Consider the following 19867-nt stretch of genomic DNA (forward strand, 5'->3'; position numbering starts at 1 on the left):
TTTTAGTAAATTATTTATTAATGTATTACAAATACAAATACAATGTTACACTACAATCTAAACGCATGTGAGACATCAGAGGTATTTCAGTTTCTTCATATTGCCTCTGACATTTCATACGAAAGATCTAATTCACCTCGCGGGACAATTTGAAAGGTCTCTGTTTTGGTGACACGAAAGCGGAATTATCGAAAAAATTTAGGTACGAAAGCAAATAACAATGCTAAAACAAAGTAAACGTCACACTACAGTTTAGAGTAAAAGAAAAACAGATGAAACGCACTTAGAAAAAAATCTAGAGCAATTCGTTAGTGATATAATCAACTAATTCGAATGGCACAATTGAAAATTATCATGAAAAGGCAAGACAAAATAAATTATTAATAAATATGTGTCATTAGTCGCGATGATTTCATGGTGTTGAGACATTATATTTGTGACAATACCATTAAATACGTTTCGCAAAAATTACGTTGTTACATAATCAGAATTAAAAATAATAATTGTAAGTATGTGAAATTCAGGGTTCGATGTATTATAAGAAATTTGAAAATCCTGTAAAATTCTTTCATTCGTTGAATAATAATCGGCGACTTAACCAACGGGTAAAATAAATTTTTAATTACTCAAAACAATATACGCGTGTAGCTAACACACGAGGAAATATCGGAAATCGACCAGCGACATTCGCAGCAAAAGATGTGTTTTAAGAAAGCTTTAATTTTAGCAGTTAAAGTAGATACAAAATCTATTACTATTAAGGACGGATTTTTTAGTCTTAAAAGTATTAAACGTTACATTTGCTGGTTATTTAAAAATTAGTAATTTATTTCTATCATTATTTTTACATTTTAGAGCAGCTTACGGGGTGGCAGCAGTACAGTAGTAAAATACGTTTCAACGGTTCTATAAAACATTAATTATTGTCCAAGGCAATTTTAAAATAGCGCCTATGAATAACAATTAATATTTAGATTTCAAATCTTCACATATTACAAATATTAGGAAAACCCTGCACTCTACGAAATACTATTGCTTTCTACACCATTAAGTTAGTGCCAATTTACCAGTCCTCGTAGATTTGCCACGAAGATAATTTCCATCGAAGCACAAGAATTGATGTTCTAATTTCTTTGTTTCTATGGAAACTATCTCCTTAGTAGCTCTACCAGAGTTTTGATAAATCAACCCTTAAAATAATAAATCAAAAAGTTTATTTAAAGCAATTCTAAACGCTTTTTTGGTCGCTACATGATTACAAATACCTCAGCGTAGGTCAGTCAAGTGTTTGCAACATCAAGGTTTGGACTTCCTTGAAAGTAGCTCCTATATTGCCTGGAAGGCTTAGCTTCTTAGCTATAATAGATCGCAGCTGAGACAGCATCTCGTGGCATTTTACGCATTTCTGGTAGCGTTCCTCCCGGGGAATGTCCACGCCGAAGGAACCCACTGGTGATTGAACGTTGGTTCGGATTACTGGGCCGAAATGGCGTAAGATCAGTTTGAGAGTGACACAACCAACGCTCATGTATCTGAAAATAAATGAGAGAATATGCTAAACAGCTGCTAGGACACAGAAATTGGATATTTTTGCCAGACACTTCTAATTTGGAATTGAAGGTCGTCTCTTTATGGCAAAAATCGGTTAATTTTCGAGGAAAATTTGCATGCTTGCTAAAATCAGTAAGATACCTCCACAAAAATGAGCGAGGTTGATTGATTTGTATATAACGCTGCAACCTTTAAACGCAATGAAATTGTAACAAAACAGAAAGTGATTATTGGATATGGGCTTAAAATGAAATAATCAATATTGGAAGAAAAACTTTGGGAAATTTTACATGTTTTAAATCTCAGCTTTGCATTCCGGATTTCCCACAGTCATTTTCAACGTTTCTATGCGAAATTAGCCTGCCGTTAAAGTCGACAGCACATTGATAATTGAGTAGGTATTAAAGTAAATAATGCAGTAGGTACCCAATTTTCAGATTTATTCCATTTATAGTTTTTCATGTGTCAGTAGAAGGTCATTCAAAGGTTTCTACACTGATTTTTTTTTGTCATGGGAACTAAACTTCAGTTTACAAATTGAGTGGTGTCGATTTGCATGGCCTTAAATTCAAATTGCGCCAACGGACAGCCCCACGAAATAAGCGTGAAATATGTTCGATAAATCGGCCCCGCTCCGCCCCCGGTCAACGAATTAGTTATTCATGGGCGTGCGAAAGGACACGCGTCATAACATGGGTCAGCCATTTGACACGTCCAACCCTTTTCAGTTTGTTCTCACAATGGGTGATTTCTAAACGGACCATGGTAACAATTAGCTAGCAGCTCAGGTATTAAATGTCTCTGTTTCTGTATTACAGTAAAGCTGCACTTTTCCGGCCTAGTTCCCTTCAGCATAATTAGAAGGTTTCATGTTTTTTGGTGCTCATTTCGTTGAAACGTAATGATCTGTTTCCGTTTTGTTTTTCAGTTTATTCTCCGGTAGAACAGCTGACATTTCCCTTTAAAGGGCTGTTGTTTGTCGTGTTTAAGCCGATTGTTTCCGTGCAAGTTCAATATTTAACGTTATTAGAATTTTCACCATAATATAATTTTCAAAAAAGGAAGCGCATAACGACATATTTCCAATAATTCTTCGATATAGATACTGTATTTCCAAGATCAATCACATTTTTCCACTTTGTGGATGCACTTAAAGTCGCGCTTAATAATTGCGAAAATTAAAAAACATTATAATAAAAAAACCTCCGTGATTACGTAATTTATTACAATACGAGGTGTTTAAAAAATACGTGAAAATATTTGTGGGGGTGATTGCTCAGGTCATTTTATGAAAAAAGTTTCGATAAACGTGGCTCCTGAAATGTATAGTTTCCACGATACAGGGTGTTATTTTTTTTTAATTGCAGTTTTTGAAAAATAATTCAAATATCTTTTGACAGATTTTTGAAAACTTTTAAAAAATCATCAAAGCACAAATTATTTGTAGAAAATAAGGGAATAAACCCTTGAATTTTTTTGAAAATACTTTTGTATGATAAATGAATATGCAATAAAATGGTTTTCATTTTTTATTTCGTAAGCGAAGCAAGAAACGGCGAAAATTTAAAAGATAAAAACATGTGTTTTCAGTTGGTTTATCTTAAAAAAATATCGAAATTTAATTAAAGTCAGGGGCATACATTATTTTGTCAATTAAACTGGTTAAGGTGTGCCTCTCTGACGCCACTGGACTTCCGAAAATCCGAGCAAATGCATGTGCATATACTTCATTCCAAACGGCTTTCACAATTTCGTTTTGTTTCTACTAATATTCAATTTGTAAAAACTTCCTTTCGACAAAAACAACGTAATTATTTATTACACTCTTTATATTTAAAGTTTTTTTTAATTTAAAACAATAAATTCAGAAATCGAGAAAATCGTGGTGTGCAAATACTTTTTGTCGCCCCTGTATGCTGTTGTTATAAGTAGAAAATCTTTGTCAGATATTGACAAAGAAACGGATCCAAAAACGTGTTTTGACGGTAACCGCATTGGCACTTAGGGTCAACTATGGGCAAAATGCGATTTCAAATTTACAGGTTTGGTAAACTGTAATAGACAAAGACTTAGCTGAATGGGTGAAAAGTTGTGGGTCCAAGAGATATTTTTTTCTCGGAAAAACCGAAATAGTCGATTAAAAAAATCTTGAGTTATAGCAACAGATAAATGAAAATTAAAACAGTGTGTCCAAGATAAGGATGTACCGAGTTAATTTTCCACAGGTCTAATATGCAGAAATATTAAAATTCAAATACTATATACACATTATTATTTCGTATCGAGTATTGATTTTTCAACCTGTGAGCTGTATATTTATAAAAGGCCACAAAGTTTTTTGCACGATTCGAAGCGATATTATTTCTTAGATGATTCAGTCGGGTGTCAGCGCAGAAATAAACAAGTTCTTTGTTATACTGAATAAACTAATAATCGGGATGATCGGGTGTTCATTCTGTTGTTTTAAAGACTAGTGCAGCTGTAACTTAGAGATTGAAAGTGCGTGTAGCCAGTTATACTTTTCTCTTTGTGTGGTGAAAGTGAAGTTTGTAGTTCTTACATCGTTGATACTTCGCCCGATCAAGGGTAAGTCGAAAGGGGTTTCCATCCGTACTTTTTCATGTTAAACTGAGGTTGCACGTGGGATAGTGTGATAGGGCGTAAGGGCTATGACCTTACAGGGGGGAGGGCTATTATGAGTGAAGAAAGAAGTCGTTCGATTTCGTTTTTTTCGACACTATTACCTTAATTGCACAACTTTTCTCCCTATTACTTCTATCTTTTCTACAACTGTTTACTAGATCCCTATATTGGACAATTCCTTTTCTAGGACGCACTATGTACACTGTATATATATATATATATATATATGTAATGTATGTAACAAGCCAATTTGACTAGCGTACAACGATTTTTTTTTCAAATTCTGCTTATCCTTATTGTCCCAGGTCACCAAATTTAAAACACGTGTCGAGACCCCCTCCATGACGTTTTGAATAATAAAATAAGAATAATTAAGTATCCTTAGCTGGTTTAAATTCCAATCTGGCTTTACATATTATCTTAAATTTCGTTTGTAAAGTTTCAATTGTTGCTTAGTTTGGTCTAGTTCTTCTCTCGACGACATATTCCTGCCATCCCTGGTTAGGTAGATATCCATTAGATTACCCTTTAAACCACCCATCCCTCATCTCATTAACGTCAATCAGTTTCGGACTACTGTCGCCCTATAGCTCATATATCCAAATAATCGTTACCTGCTCCTAACGTGTTTGCATATAACACATCAAAACTCTTCAGTCATATTCAAATTTCGAAAGGTTCTCGATGTCTCGTTGAAGAGTACTCGACGGATCTCTCAAAAAGACAAGGGTAAAACGACACCTAGGGTGACTTATTGTGATCGAGTTGAATATTTGTCATTTTGTTTGTCTTATTAATATGCAGATTATGCTAAACCAACGGGTTGCAGCTGCTTCTTTATATACTCAATTACTAGTTTGATGTTTCTTTTAATTTAACATATATATCAAAAAACATTATCGAAACATCGCAGGCGTTTTTAATAGTGTCGCTTTATAAGGGGTTATACTCGTTACGTAAATTTGAATACCGCACGCGTCGTTGAAAGTCGGCATTTGTTGTACTCTAAAGGACAATAAAAATATCGTGCGTGTAAGAAGGGCCGTTCGTCCTGATTATTCTGGTGTCGATCGTGTATCGTTTCACTGTAAATTGGGGCAAGTAAAATATGGTCATTATCAACATTATTATGATATGCAAGTAATACTTATTGTTTATTCAGGGCTCGGCATTGTTTGCTCCACCTGATCCTCTTTGAAGCTCAGTTTTTATATAATTGTTTATTTAAAGCTCAATTGTTATTATTCTGGTTTTGGAATAGTTACTTAGTAGGAGGCAGAACATGAAAGGTATTCTATGATGCTTTTAAACTTAGCTAATTAAAGGGAAGAACTACCGTAATAAATACTAAATCTGACTTTTTATCTAACGCCACCCAAGATCTAAGAAGCTTGAAAATCTACGATGAAGATTCAAATTAATTTATATTACTTGTTACAGTTTCATTATTTTATCCCTAACAATTTACCCTTTTCTTCGATTTTAATAAAATATTAACAGCCATTCTATAAGATAGAATATTGTAGCTCCTGAGTTATTTTTTCTTTTATTGTTGTCCCTGAGAATATGATTATGTACAACAAAATACAAACTTAATTTTGCCAACATCAGAATAACCTAAAAAGGAGTATTTTGGATACGGAAATTTTTGGCGTACCCAAACCTTAATATGCATATTGGACATTGTCCATTCGGTTTTGTACCGTTCACCATTAGATCTAGAATTGAAAATAGAGATAAAACCTTTCATAATGCGATCGGAAATTCAGAAAGTTTAATTCACCAAATAGTCACCAAGAATAATGTTTATATCAGGTATACTATAAACTATATACTATAAATGGTGACAATTTTTAACAAAATCTCTATTTTATTTGTATTACGCAGATCTAATTTATTATAAAGGAGGTTATAATTTCGTTTATTTTACGTTGTTAACCCACTCTCCTCTTAATCAAATCGAGCTCAACTAATGCGTGATATCTTTTACCCTCACGGATTTTTGCAACTATCTCAAAAACGGCTGAAAATAATTATATCACTGTATAATAATTTTCGGTAGAGAATTTATTGATAAATATAGAGTGTTCTATTTAACATTATGATTTAACACTCATATTTATATCCTTCTAATGTCGTACTATTTTTCCCATGCCCTATATGTAAATCCAAAAAATATATAATACTACAAGATACACATACCTAATAAGAATCTATTGCTCAAATTTCAGTTCTCTAGCTGTGGTAATTGAAAAGATATGCGCTTTTCAATTTAGAACTGTTGCAAAATCAGCTAAAAAAAATTTGTTTCTAAAACAGATCATCATAGCTATGACATATGATACATAAACTGGGGTTTAAATCTTCCAACCCATTCGAAAATGTATTAAAATACACGGTGTTCCACTTAAAATAACAAAATTTGTTGTAAGTTACACATGGATCTGGCTATGTCACAATGATACCAATATTTTAATTGATCAGATAAAACTCCATTAGCATCCAAAATTTCAGATCTCTAGCTATATTAAAACCCCGCAAACTTTTAATAGGACATTCACCGTGAGTGACCCTGTATATAGTCATTATTTGTGTCATATTATAGATATTAATTATGGATCACTTACTGTTCATATTTGCTTTGCAATAAGTCTAGAAGCTTTGGCAGGACAATCACGCAAAGGTCCAGGCTCCAAATGGTACTAAAACAAAATATGAAATTTAATAGTTACTACAGTTTCCTAATTCATGTGGTATTATCACAAGTTTATTTTTTTATAAACATGAGAGTATGTATTGTGAGGGTTATTGGAGAAACTAGAAAAAGCTGTAAAACACAAACAGCATGGATAGATAGAAAGATTTCTTTTTGAGAATTCGATCACACAATGACCTCAAATGAATAGTGCTATAGAGTGTTTTGTTATAAATAGGCAAAGGTTTATATTTTTTTATCTACTATCCTCCCTCATGTTCTCCATCTAACGAGTTGTACCACTTTTTGGTTTTAAAGTAAAAAAGTTGAAAGTCGTCTTTAATAGACCAGATTTGCATACATGTATGTAGTATTCATAGGCTTATTATCATGTATGACTTACTATTTTGTGTTAGTAACTCCCAATACATCTACAAGAGTACTGAGATCGTCCATAAGCACCGCTGATTCAACAGAGCTCTTGATATCCCTATTCCTACAGTGGGAGAAAACTAGCCTTTGATTTCGCTTTCGCGTGGTCAAAATGCTCATCATCCGCTGATGGCCCCTCATCAACGAACTAAGCGCCTCAGCTTCAGACATGTCTGGAGAATGGTGTCTGAAGCCTAGTATATCATGGTCCTTCTGAAAATTTTAACAAAAATTTATTTGATAACCTTATTTAAAATAACTGGAAGCACCCAAATATTTTCTGAAAATTTGAAATAAAATGTTTTTGCCAAAACTTTAGACACGGTCGGGCAGTTATCTTTTTGATGGATTTTAGTCCATTTTAATGATACAGACGTTTATTTTTATTGAGACCGGTCAAAGTCTCTTAAAACATGTAATATTCGGAATACGCATGCAAAATTTTCGCAAATGTGCTTCTCGCATTAACGGCTCGGCCCCTCAACTTAACAACGTGTCAGATATTCCCAATTCTTCACCCTAATATGATTATCAGTGTAGGTTTTATAGAATTATATATTTTATATAAATATTGTCTGGAAGAATTTAGAACGTTTGAGCCTTTACCATGTATGTTGAGCTTAACCAAATCCATCGATAGCTTAAAAGCATATATTATTCAATTTTGAAACAACTTTCATTGGAGCCTAGGTTACGACCTACGACCTAGGTCAACATAAAAAAATATGACGTCACAACTTTGATAAGTATTAATAAAAATTGAATAAAAATAATTATCAATATCATAATGATAAATCAATAAAATACATTTTTCGATTTGTTTCGAGGTTTAGATAAAAACATTTCATAATATAAAACGATTAAACATTTTAGGACTTTTTTGTATATTTCTTGCATACTAGAAACTTACAGGAAGGAATTCGTCAAAATCAACTCCGACAGGTCGGTCAATTCGTGACGGCACAAATTCGTTCTCCTTTGAAGCATCATCGTCAGAAGAAAGCTTCTTGACGTACAAATCTACGGGCGGGTTCACTATGTGCAGAGATTTGGGTGGATGAGAATTCTTGATTTCGTTTTTCACTGTCGTCACATTGGCCACGCTGGAATTGCGATGCGGTTTCGAGAATGAACTTTTACGGGAGATCGCTCGTGATGACTGTATGCCTAAAACGATATAAGGGTAAAATATATTGTTCAATTTGGCGGAAGCTACTGCAAGTTGGGAGCAGTTTATATGACTTTTTTTAATGCATAAAAATATTACAGTAATACAAAGCCTTGAAGCTTTTGATAATATATGACAACAGTGAAACCGAACTTAGGTTATTTGTTTTCTGAGCGAATTTGATATTAATCAGAGCAGAATTTAGACTCACGTCATTGAATGCTTCAATGGTAGATAATAATCATGAATATATTCATATTAAGGTAGTTTACTGAAAATTTTCAAAATTAATAAAGTGCTATTTTTGGCATGTATCGATTAATTTTAATCTTCAATCTCTTAAATGGTTGGAATTGAAATATTGACGAGACGAACAAAAAATGAAAATAATGAAATAAGGTAACTTATCCCAATTTAACTGATCTTGCGGGACAGTTTTCGAGATAATAAACTGAGCTAACCTCTATTGATGCTAGCTTCCGATGCACTGTGCTTCATTCCGTCGTTATGATTCTTTATCCTCGTCTTCTCATTGTTTTCGTTGACGCTGGTTTGTCGATGAAGATTGAATTTAGGAGTTAGTTTCGTTTTGGCAGTCGGCAATATGTTTTCGGCGTCTTGTTGTTTAGTAAGTCGACTGAGGTAAACCTAAAAATGTATTTTTTCATAAAAACAAGTTCAAAACTAAGACTTCAATATGAATGCTTCAAATTTCACTTTGGAGTCAAATAATAATCATGAAATTAAGAACTCCAGCGAACCGTTTTAAAAGTCTAGACCTCACGGCTAATTCAATGATCCAATCATTTTTCTTAACCTGAATTAACCAGAATGAATGACCCACGTCCAATGGGTAGTTTCCCAGTAATGTTTTAAAGTGCAACTTGTGAAGAATAAAAAAGTAATGTGGTGAAAATTTTCACACCAACCTTTATTTCCATAGAAACAGCTAAATGCATCGAAATTACCTCGGCATTAACGTTGCATTAATCGTCTAAGATAGTTTAAGGTTAATTAACGTATGTGAGGGCGAATTTAAGCCTTTTCTTTCAGTTAAAAATCAACAAAAAAATTAATACAATACGTACTTGATCTAAGTTCGATTTAGACCTTGAATACTTGTTGGGACTTATGGCAGGAGGGTCAGACTTATGGAAGTTGTTCACGTTATTGTCCAACGAAAGGGCTTCGAAGTTGTCAGTCAGATGATGATCTCCCAAAATTTGAGGCTCCGCTGGATCATGATAGGGCTCAGTAAACACAACGGGCACTGAAAATAATAAATTTATTTGAAATTATCTTAACAATTAACAAATGCCCTTGCAGCATTATTACATGAGTGTATCGTACATATTTCTAGTGATCATTATCTGCAATATCAAACCATCAATTACTATATTATTTTGTATTTTTCATATAAACGGAGAATTTAAAATGGATGGAAAATTTTCATGCGAGTTTTTTGCCTTAATTGTGGTTCATATAATTATGCAACTAATCATTATAATCTTTCAGAAAGGATTAGTTTAGGTTCAAATTTGAAGAACCTAAAAAGGGAGCCGTGTTCAAGTGCCTTTTTAATTTTTTGAATCCAGTAAGAGTTCAAGCAAGATTAATGTTATTTTCAGTTAGTTTTAACTGAGAATAGTGTGCAATTTCATACCACAACTAATAATGGAGAAAAAAACAGATTGTTGCATAACAATTTTGGATGTCTTGTTCGCGTTGTGCATATTTTTATACGCAAAAAAGTAAATTTTTCAAAAAAAAAGTCTAGAGGGAATATATCAGGTGTAATGGAAGGCACAAAGTAAACAATGAAGGCTGGAAATTTGTACTTTTCACCCAGTCATTAATACAGGGTGCTACCATTTCGCGGAAATGGAGCTTTTGTAAAATGGAAGAGGCACAGGATGAGGTTGTGTAACATTTACATCTTACAAGTTGTAAATTTTCTTTTATGATATCCGAAATTTTCTAGAATTAACGTTTAATGTTTAATACAAATAAAATTCGAAATACTCGTTTTCTGATCCTAAAACAATTGTGCATACTTGTCTTAATCTTATCAATCCTGTATATCTTACAGTTTTGGAGATTTCTATGCGTTCCAGCTAACTTGTAGCACCCTGTATAGTGCAAATATGTATATTAACTTTTCTCACATTTAGGAGAATTAACAATTTCATTCACATTCATATTATTAAATTCACGTTGACCATATGACAATCAAACGAATTTTAGTAATAACATTGACATTCATTATAAAGAAGAGTATACGATGATTCGAGGTAATATTAATTGCTTGCAACAAGAGCTGAAAAGTACGATGAAGTCGCACCTCAATGATCATTGATCCGTTAGGATCGATGATTTTTATTCATTAACTCATAGAAAATAATTACAAAAAAAATTAATGCTTCTCGTTATAGGTAGGTATTCAAATAATACGAAATCCTTGACCTGGGGCAGGTTTCAATGTAAACCAACGTTATTCAGCAAAGTAAGAATTATAAACTATATAAAGATATCGGTAAAGAAGATAATTTAGTAGTGAATTAGGACAAGTTTAAGATACAATATAAATTACGGTTTGCTTTATCATTACCCGACATGTTGAAAAATCCGAAATTATACTAGACAAAAAAGCCAGACCTGTAGGATTTTACAAGCAAATTGGGTCGCGTCAATATCATAAAGAACGAAACTTTATTATGGAACACTTTTATTTGCAAATGTGATTAAAGGATTTCAACTATACGTATCTAATGTTTCAGTGGATACGTACCTGAAGTAAAGTCACGTTCGGGCTCTTGGAACGGTTCTAGTTCCGGTGGGGGAGTGCGAGTCACTAGAACCATAAAAAAGATAATTTAATGTTAAAAAACAATCTAATGAAAGAATACTTTAACATTTTATTACAGAACTACGTAAGCAAAGTGAAATACTCCTTTTAGCGAGAGTTTGAATGGGAAACGAGGCGTGACAACTTCCACATTTGCACACATTCGTCCTGAGTTTCCGTACATTTTTCATATTATTTTATTCCATTACGGTCATCTGTTTACTCCTCGTCTTTGGCAAATATTCGAATAACTAATGCTTCTAAAAATGTTAAAGGCGCTTTCACCTTAAATAAATGCTCATTATATTCGTACATACAATCTCTGAGGGATTTAATTAAAAATATTATATAACAATTATCTAACATAATGTTACTAAAAATATGATGGTTCTAACGCGTCTACCCACTTCTTGGAAAGTGAGGATTGAATTATCAGTCAAAATAACCAAATCCGTTTCGTTTTTCAAGCTGTAATTGAAACAATATGCTTAACAGTTTATTTGCTCTGAATGTTACGTTAATAATTGAATGTTTAAATTAACGGGTATAAGAATATTAAAAAAAATCTTCAATGTTATTTTAGCATTTTAATTCACGAATATGCATGGTATACCATGAAAGTGATAACAACTGGAAAAAATGACCCATTTGATGCCGGAGTAGAAACGAATTAAATTCTACCATCCCATTGTTTTCTATTATCAATCACAAAGTATTCGAGTTCTACACTTCCTACAATTGTCTACAAAAACAATAGAAATACACTCATATAAACCTCACCTAGATTTTGTTTCATCAAATATAACTTTTTCGGATTAACGCGGATTTAATAATGTCAGTTATTAAAATCTTTTTATACAAATTCCATTGCCCTCCAACTGCTAAAAATACCATAAACGAAACATGACGATAAATTTGCACAATGCTTTGTCCACTTGATCGGCGTATCGAAATTAGCATTTGCCGTAAAATAATAGTTTTACGTAGGTAATTAATGTTTACGTGATTCGGTTTATCGATAATAAAATCAAAGACCAGTACCGGGAAAAGTTGGACATTACTTAAAAGTACTATAAATTTGCGTTGCTTAACAGTACTTGTAGGAAGATGTCTGCACTTGGTAGTTTGGGCTTGGTGATGCTTAACAATAATATGAGGGAAACGATAATCATTTATTGATAAGAAAATAACACTTTGTCGTTACTGTCATTACTAATTCCCGCATTTATTAGCCTCGTTTAAGAACATTATATACGGAAAGGTAAATATTTTTACTGTAACAATACAATATAAAAAAGCAGTTAATAGCAACGGCTTTATCAACAACAGGCCTAGGGTGTACTCAATTATTCATTTATTGGGACGAAACAAGAAATGATGCAGTGGCAAATTTAAAAAATAACATCATAATGCCTTTTATAAAATTACATCGAAATACCTTGTTCGCATTGTTCTATCGAAATAATACTCATTGAGATTTTCTATCGTTCTCATCCACCAACTTCCTTTATTCTGTCTGTGTTGTTTTACAGTTTTCAGATTTTACGCCGATTCTTCAATAACGCTTTTACCCTCCTTATTCACATTTCTATAGCAATTCCTTTCTTCTTTTAACTCTAAACGCTTTCATATTTCACTTTCTTGCTGGCCACATTTTGAGAGTGTTTTCAATAAATCCTTCAACTCCTTGGTGAACCACCAAGGAGTTTGCGGTGTAAAGGCACCCTGTATACTCCATCGATAAGTAATGCTTATCTCTTGAGATTGATGAAAAACTGAATTTTTGCACCAAGGTAAGCAGGACATTGACACTAAGTTATCTGAAGTCGGAGAGCAATCAGGTGGATCGATGATATCTACGAATCCAGTAGGGTTCTACAGTGAAAATTAAAATGAATGTGATTTTTTTGGAGGGGAACTAAACTATCCACCTCGGTTCTCCACATATTGTAAAATTTTAATGTCGAAAAGTAATGGAAATGTAACACGGACCTTAATTTGGCCGGTTAATGTATGAAAAATAGAAGGAAACAGGGTCCCGACTCTGAATTGATTGAGCGACAACGGGACGATCAAAAGAGCACATCCGCATTTTCCAAGGCAAGTAACATCAGCCCGATTTAATGGATCTAAGGAAACTAAAGTTTTGCCCCCGCATAGTGCGCTTTCTAAGGGGTAAGTTTTTGAGTAATAGTAATGTTGAAAATCAACCGACATTCAATGGAAAGCCACAAATAGAAATGACTGCTACTAGAAATTGACTCCGCAACAAATTTGATAATTTTAATTCACTTCCAAATCTAATCTATCTTCGTTATTATTTTATGGTTCACCTTTTTCTAAATAACGTTGAATAATGTTGTCTCAATTTCGGTTTACATTGAAAAGGGACCAACTCTATAACGATAAATGCTCATTCATTTAATTGTTGCTTCCATCTTAATGAAGACCGGCGTATTTCCGCCTGAATCGACCATCACAATAAATTTCAACAGCTAATTTGAGAGAAAACAAGATCCCATAGAAGTAAAGCAAATCATGATTCATTCAAACCCACTGGCTATGGCTAAAGGTCGCAATATGCTTCTTCCTAAACAGGTGATTAGAACCTTGATAAAATTTAAACCTGTAATTTAAAGTTTCTTGGTGGCATTGTATATCGTATGACTTGTGAAATATTAATGCGTTATTTACCTATGTCTACAAGTCTAAGAAATCCATTGTTAGCATGAAAACTGTAAAATCACACCTATTATTATAGATGGAGAGTTTGCGAAAGTGGAGCAGAGTGTCAAGAAAAAAAGGCCGCTTATTGATCCTGTTTACTGGGTATACTGTCTCGTGTAATTTAATACCTAGTTGGATTTATTGCAATGTGTTCCAGTTTGGTTTTCGCCATGATACGCCTTAATGCAATAGACAAGATAGTTTTACTATTTTACGCAAAATTCTAAATATACTAAAAACGATAGAATTCGTGTTTCACCGGACTCACATTATTTTATTATTTGTTGTTGAATTCTCACGAAGTGAGCCTTTCAACCCAAGTTCCCTCTCAACGATGCAACTGCATCGACCGATGCAGTTGTGTGATGATGAATACATTCTTAAATAACAGTTAAAAGAAAATGAAACATAGAACTTTCTATGAGAATTATTTAAATGATCTGTTATGCTGCAGCAGTTTGTAATAATTATGTTCAGTATAGTGTAGCAAACGATTATGCTTATTATTATGGTGGATTATGCATAAAGTCGCGCTCGGACATCATCAGTGAATGATCCAAATTTAACACGGAAAATGGGAAATTGGCTGCCAGGGTTCTTTTTTTCCCTTCTGTACCCACTTTGTATGAGCAAATGTTTGATGAGGCCAATGAGAAAAAAGCGTTGCCATAAGTAGGCATCAGCTTAGCTCGTTGTGGAAACAGCCAACATTTTCCCTATTTTGGAGATGAGGTCAAGATCTCCACGACAGCTTCGCTGTGATTTATCTACTGAGGATGTGGAAAAATTGATAAATTTAACGCGGATACAGATAAATGCAGGAAAAGTTTACCAGGCTGCTCCCGCAACTCGATCCTATATTTGTGTTCGTCTACTTGTAACATGTTAAAAATCAATATTGTAAAAAAAATTGCACCAATGATAATTATCGAAATATCACTTGCGGCTTATCAGACAGCCGAAGTACATATGTACGTAAGCCTTAACTTATTAAGGCTGCATTGTTTCCTGTGTCTAGGAGAGTCTTTACAAGGCGGTTTACCTTTTCGGGCCAGTCACGACCGTCCCGTAATGTCTGCATGCACAATAGCCCTACCGAGCACTTCAGAAATGCCTTGCCATACTTGTGTCTCATGTTTACCACTGTCGGATCTTCGTTTTTAAATTCAAAGTCTGCTTACAGGTCATTGACTATAACGGCCGGGAGATTTCACTTTTATCGAAAACCCATTAAAGTCCACAAGTTTCTTTATGTAATTTCACTATAAGCTCACATTTGGTGTGATAATAAAAAGGAAAAATAACCGATTGCTTATATGGTGGCGAGCGCTTACGCCGGTTAATGGTTTTCGTAAATATTGAGTTTGTAACAATTTTGCAATTCAAGAATATATTATAGAGTAAAAGTTAAAAATACAGTATTTCGGAGAAAAGGTTAAGTATGCGTATGTGCTGTAATCAAAAGTAAGCCGATAAAAGCCAAACAAAGGAACTCATTACCAATTGTCGTAATGGATATTGTGGTAACCTCTTTGCTGCTATGAAATGTATTGTACATGTCCAAAGGTAAAAATAGACGTTCCCCAAATCGTTGACCTTCCATACAAAGCGGTAGTAAAATGAGTCCGGAAGCCATGCCTACCTACAAACTTTATCTCTCTCTTTATCAAATAGGCCAAATGGTTGCGAGGCCTTAAATACGATAACGTGCTGAAGTGAAATGCGGATTTTCTTTTTAGCAATCATTTAAAACTTTCCCAGAATTTTTTAAGCAAAAATAAACTCGAAAGGGAACGAAATAACGATATTTTGGAAATTAAACAGAATATTCATCACAAGGATCAAATTCATGCTAAGTTGACTAACATTTTGAAGAAATCCCATCACACTAACGATGCAAGACCTGAAAGCTTTGCGAAGGGCATATTGACGTCAACGACGTTAGATGGAAAATAATCTTACAATATGTTAAGTCACTAAGCAAACGTCATTTTCACGTTAATCAATCTATAAATTCACATTTTTCGCTTCACATAACCGTTTTAACTTGCTTTTTCATTAAATTAATTTGCATATATTTCGCTCCACCTCTTAGAAATAAAAACCTGATCCCTGTTTATCATTATCTGCGTGTTCTCGCATTAAGGATTCGTTGCATTTTATTAATTCATTTTATTTAGTAGAGCGTCATCGTTAATTGCTTTCAATTTCTTGTGTGTAGCTTTCTCATTTCACGGCAAATAACGATGATTTTTACACCGACGGGAAGTAAGAATTTTTACGAACGTTGCCTTTGTAATTTCATAATCATTATTCCCAATATTGATAAAATAAGGCATGTCAAAAGTTGTCCCAAATATCGACAGTGTGTAACATGAAACATTTCGTAAAAGCCTGAAATAGCTTCTCCACATGATAGTTGATACCACTTACTACGAAAGATGCAGAATTTTTGCATATTTGTCATGTCAAATAATAATTATACATATTAGTTAAAACTGAATAGGTAATAATATTTTCAATTAACCACACGTTCAACAGCTCAGCTAATTTCCAAGACTTAATCGTTCTTACACTAGTTCGAACGGTACTAGTGGCACTCGGCAGTAGTTGAACATATGGTCATTTGTCACAAAAGGTCACGTTTACAGCCTTAGAAATGCGCAACCAACAAAAAAGGCATGTTAGGATGGAAATGCACACAAGGAAAGCTTTTTGCGAAAGATACGATCTACACGTCTTTTACGGTCTTAAATATTATGATATCCGATAGGTAACCATAATGTATTGATGAAAGTCGATGGAATATTCTTGTCAAGTGACCAAAAAGGGGGCACTAAAATTAAAAAAAAAACTAAAATAAAATAATTCGTTTTTCTGGAAAGTGACGGAATTGTATTAGTTTTTTGCTTATTAGATTTTCTTATCGCCCGCTAACACAGAATTTTACCTAAAATTCAAAATTTTTTGTAAATTGATGTTTAAACATGTTTCTTGAATAAAAGAGTTTGTGTTTAAGCGTTCATACGGGGCCTAAGTGCCTCCTTAAAAAATACACTACACATGTAAGGATATGTTGGTTAAATAAAACCCAAAGTTAAAATACGAGCTATTTGCGGTGCCTTTAACTTATTGTTATCAACATATTTGCTGACGAGTTGAACTTTAAGCACTAGCCCAGGATTGACCACAATAACTTCCGTACTGGGTTTTGCATTTTGAACATACCTATTCCTTTACGTTAAATGCAGTAAGTATACGTATGAATATACAATAGTAACACAGTCATAATGATTTAATTAAGGATTATGTTATTAGCAAACCTCCATATCAGTGCTCGCTATTTGAGTAAATCCCCGAGTACTAAACCACTCCGCTTGGTCGTTTCTTAAATTATGAACTCATTAAATAATCCATTAATAAGTAACGAAGGACTTTCTCTCTTTCTCGTTCTCCCCCACGATTTGCATTTTGCAACAAATGATACAACTACTAAATAACAACTGCAGTGCATTTAACGTAACTTTGCTTTGGCGGGTAAGGATTATTTGAGGTCACGGAACAATTTGTAAAGTCTTACGTGCAAAGATAATTTTACAGTTTGAAATACTTTGCCAACCCAAACAGCTTTCTAAGGCAGGTTTAATACTGAAAGTTGGTTTCTGGGCAAACTTTTTTGATAGCCAATGTTGAACTGTAGGCAATAAGTCAGCTAAAGATGAGTGTACAGATCTACAGTATAAAAAAAATGAAAAGACCGAATTTCAGTATACTAGACGTGCATATTTGGGAGTGTTTAATAATTATCTACCTGAATCTGAACTAACCCGAACCTACCAGAAGTTGGCAAATAGGTAGAAAATTCCTGATTGGTTCATTTTCAAAGTGCGCGGTTATTTTAAGTCGCCTCAAGTCTAGGACTAACTTGAGTCCCTCTTTGCCCACCGGTGCTCTTCTTTCTTTAAAACCTTTTTTTGAGAGTGACGCAGCAATAGTGATTTTATTTTAAAATAAAAATGAATAAAAAACAAAACTTTGCCTTGAGAAATGCTCCGATGATTGAGGCATGGAAGCTTCTTCCACCGCTTAACGTTCGCGCTTGCTTACCTTCATTGACGAATGTTCATGTTAGAATATACACACATATACATATATATTCGTCTGAGCAGGAACGAGAACACGATGAAATTAATTTGAAGATTCGCTTGCTTTTTTGGGTATATGCGATACTGAATTTACACTTATTTTTCAATATAAATAAAAATTATTATACTTACGCCCTCTTCCTCGAAATATTTCATTATAGTCCTTGAAATTAGTAATATTAGCAACGGATTCTTCTTCCGGATCGGTACCCGAAGTGCTCTCTTCTATTGTCTTCACATCCATACTCCTCGTCTTCAAACTGACAGGGCGGTCCGTCTTCGAAAAGCTTTTCCTCACACTTGTATTTTGTACAAAAGGACTTGGAGGTGAAACTGAATCCGAGGTCCCTTCCATGGGATGACATTTTTTCAGTTCTACTACATACACTTGTACGTGGTTTAAGTAAAATGAGGCTCCCACCTTAAAATTCAAAAGGCATAAGTTAGACAAATGGGAAATCTCACAAAGAATTTGTTTCGAAAATGTTTACTACAGGGACTCTTTAAATAATTATGCAGGGGATCCAAAAAACATTAGTAAAAATGAGTATTGGTGTTACAGGATAAAAAAATAGAGCGATTCAGCTAATGCTTGCAGTCTTATGCAAAAGTAGCTCGTTTTTATTTTCAATTAGGAGTAAATTTCACAGTTTTTTTATTTACAGCTAACGTTGTTCCTCGGGTTTTTTTTAGGAACGATAAATTAATTTAAAATATTTTGTTCAAACTGGCTAATAGGTAACGCTACCTGAGCCTTATTGAGGTAAAAAATCGATCTAACCTTTTTGTCAGCATTTTTATGCATCTCTTAGAAGGAGAGAGGTCAACAGGTAGATAGGTCGGCAAGGGGGTTTTTATGGGTGGATAGATAATGGCATCGCAAAATTCTTGATAAAATTGAATTCGCTTAACACCTAAATAATTTTTGATTGGAAATAGATAAGTAATTGCTGAAAATCCAGTAACGTTCATGCGGTCATTTAACGTAAAAGGTAAACACAGCCTGCAGGTAGGTGATTTCAAGGTTGCCACAAGCAGCGTGAATTAAATCTAATTTGGATAGACACACAAGTAAAGAATAATGATTCGTTTCGCAACTTATTCGCCCAGTTATTTGCATTTGGAGAGAATTGCATTAACACAATCATTCAAGGATACTTTATGAAAGAAACTTTTGCAAAAACAGAATAAAACACAAGTTTTTGTCTGTTAGACGTTTTATTTCTGAAATATATAATTTCCAACATTATTAAATATCTAATTCAAGCACCATTTAAGCTTAGATTTTGAGCCTAATACAAATTTGACTTTGCTCAACTTGTTTCTTAACGACTTTGTTATGAACAGGTCTGGTTATTAAATATAAAGTAATGAACAAAAAGAAGAAAAATATATCTGGCTAAATTTGAGCATTATTTGAAATTAAATTACATAATTCTGTTCTTTTAGTTAAGTGCTGTTTCTGGGCCCCATTCAGCTATCCAACTTAGAAACACAGGAAGCAAATTTCAGCGCCAAAGATTCCTAATCCTTTCCAATTTTTTCCTGGAAATAGGCTATGGATTCTTCCTACGCCTCTGGAGAAAAACCTGTCTCCATTTACTCTCTGCACAATGTTGTTTATGTAAACAACAATCAACAACATAAAGCCACTGATTTTA

At 33.7% G+C, this 19867-nt stretch overlaps 2 protein-coding genes across 2 annotated transcripts in view; one reads left to right on the forward strand and one right to left on the reverse strand.

The window, feature by feature from the left end:
- Positions 1-19867, reverse strand: part of kat80 (katanin 80) — a 21713-nt gene continuing 1846 nt past the window's right edge. The window contains exons 3-10 of the mRNA XM_066285309.1: positions 18339-18627; positions 11278-11340; positions 9578-9759; positions 8951-9137; positions 8232-8488; positions 7293-7534; positions 6822-6896; positions 1-1532 (exon numbers count right to left, since the gene is read on the reverse strand). Of these exons, the coding sequence (XP_066141406.1) occupies positions 1277-1532; positions 6822-6896; positions 7293-7534; positions 8232-8488; positions 8951-9137; positions 9578-9759; positions 11278-11340; positions 18339-18627 (1551 nt within the window). The 3' untranslated portion in view covers positions 1-1276. The remainder of the gene's footprint in view (positions 1533-6821; positions 6897-7292; positions 7535-8231; positions 8489-8950; positions 9138-9577; positions 9760-11277; positions 11341-18338; positions 18628-19867) is intronic.
- Positions 3988-19867, forward strand: part of subdued — a 27553-nt gene continuing 11673 nt past the window's right edge. The window contains exon 1 of the mRNA XM_066285303.1: positions 3988-4137. The gene's annotated coding sequence lies outside the window, so the exon portion shown is untranslated. The remainder of the gene's footprint in view (positions 4138-19867) is intronic.

Source organism: Euwallacea fornicatus, chromosome 8, assembly GCF_040115645.1.
Source record: "Euwallacea fornicatus isolate EFF26 chromosome 8, ASM4011564v1, whole genome shotgun sequence".
Lineage (NCBI taxonomy): Eukaryota > Metazoa > Arthropoda > Insecta > Coleoptera > Curculionidae > Euwallacea > Euwallacea fornicatus.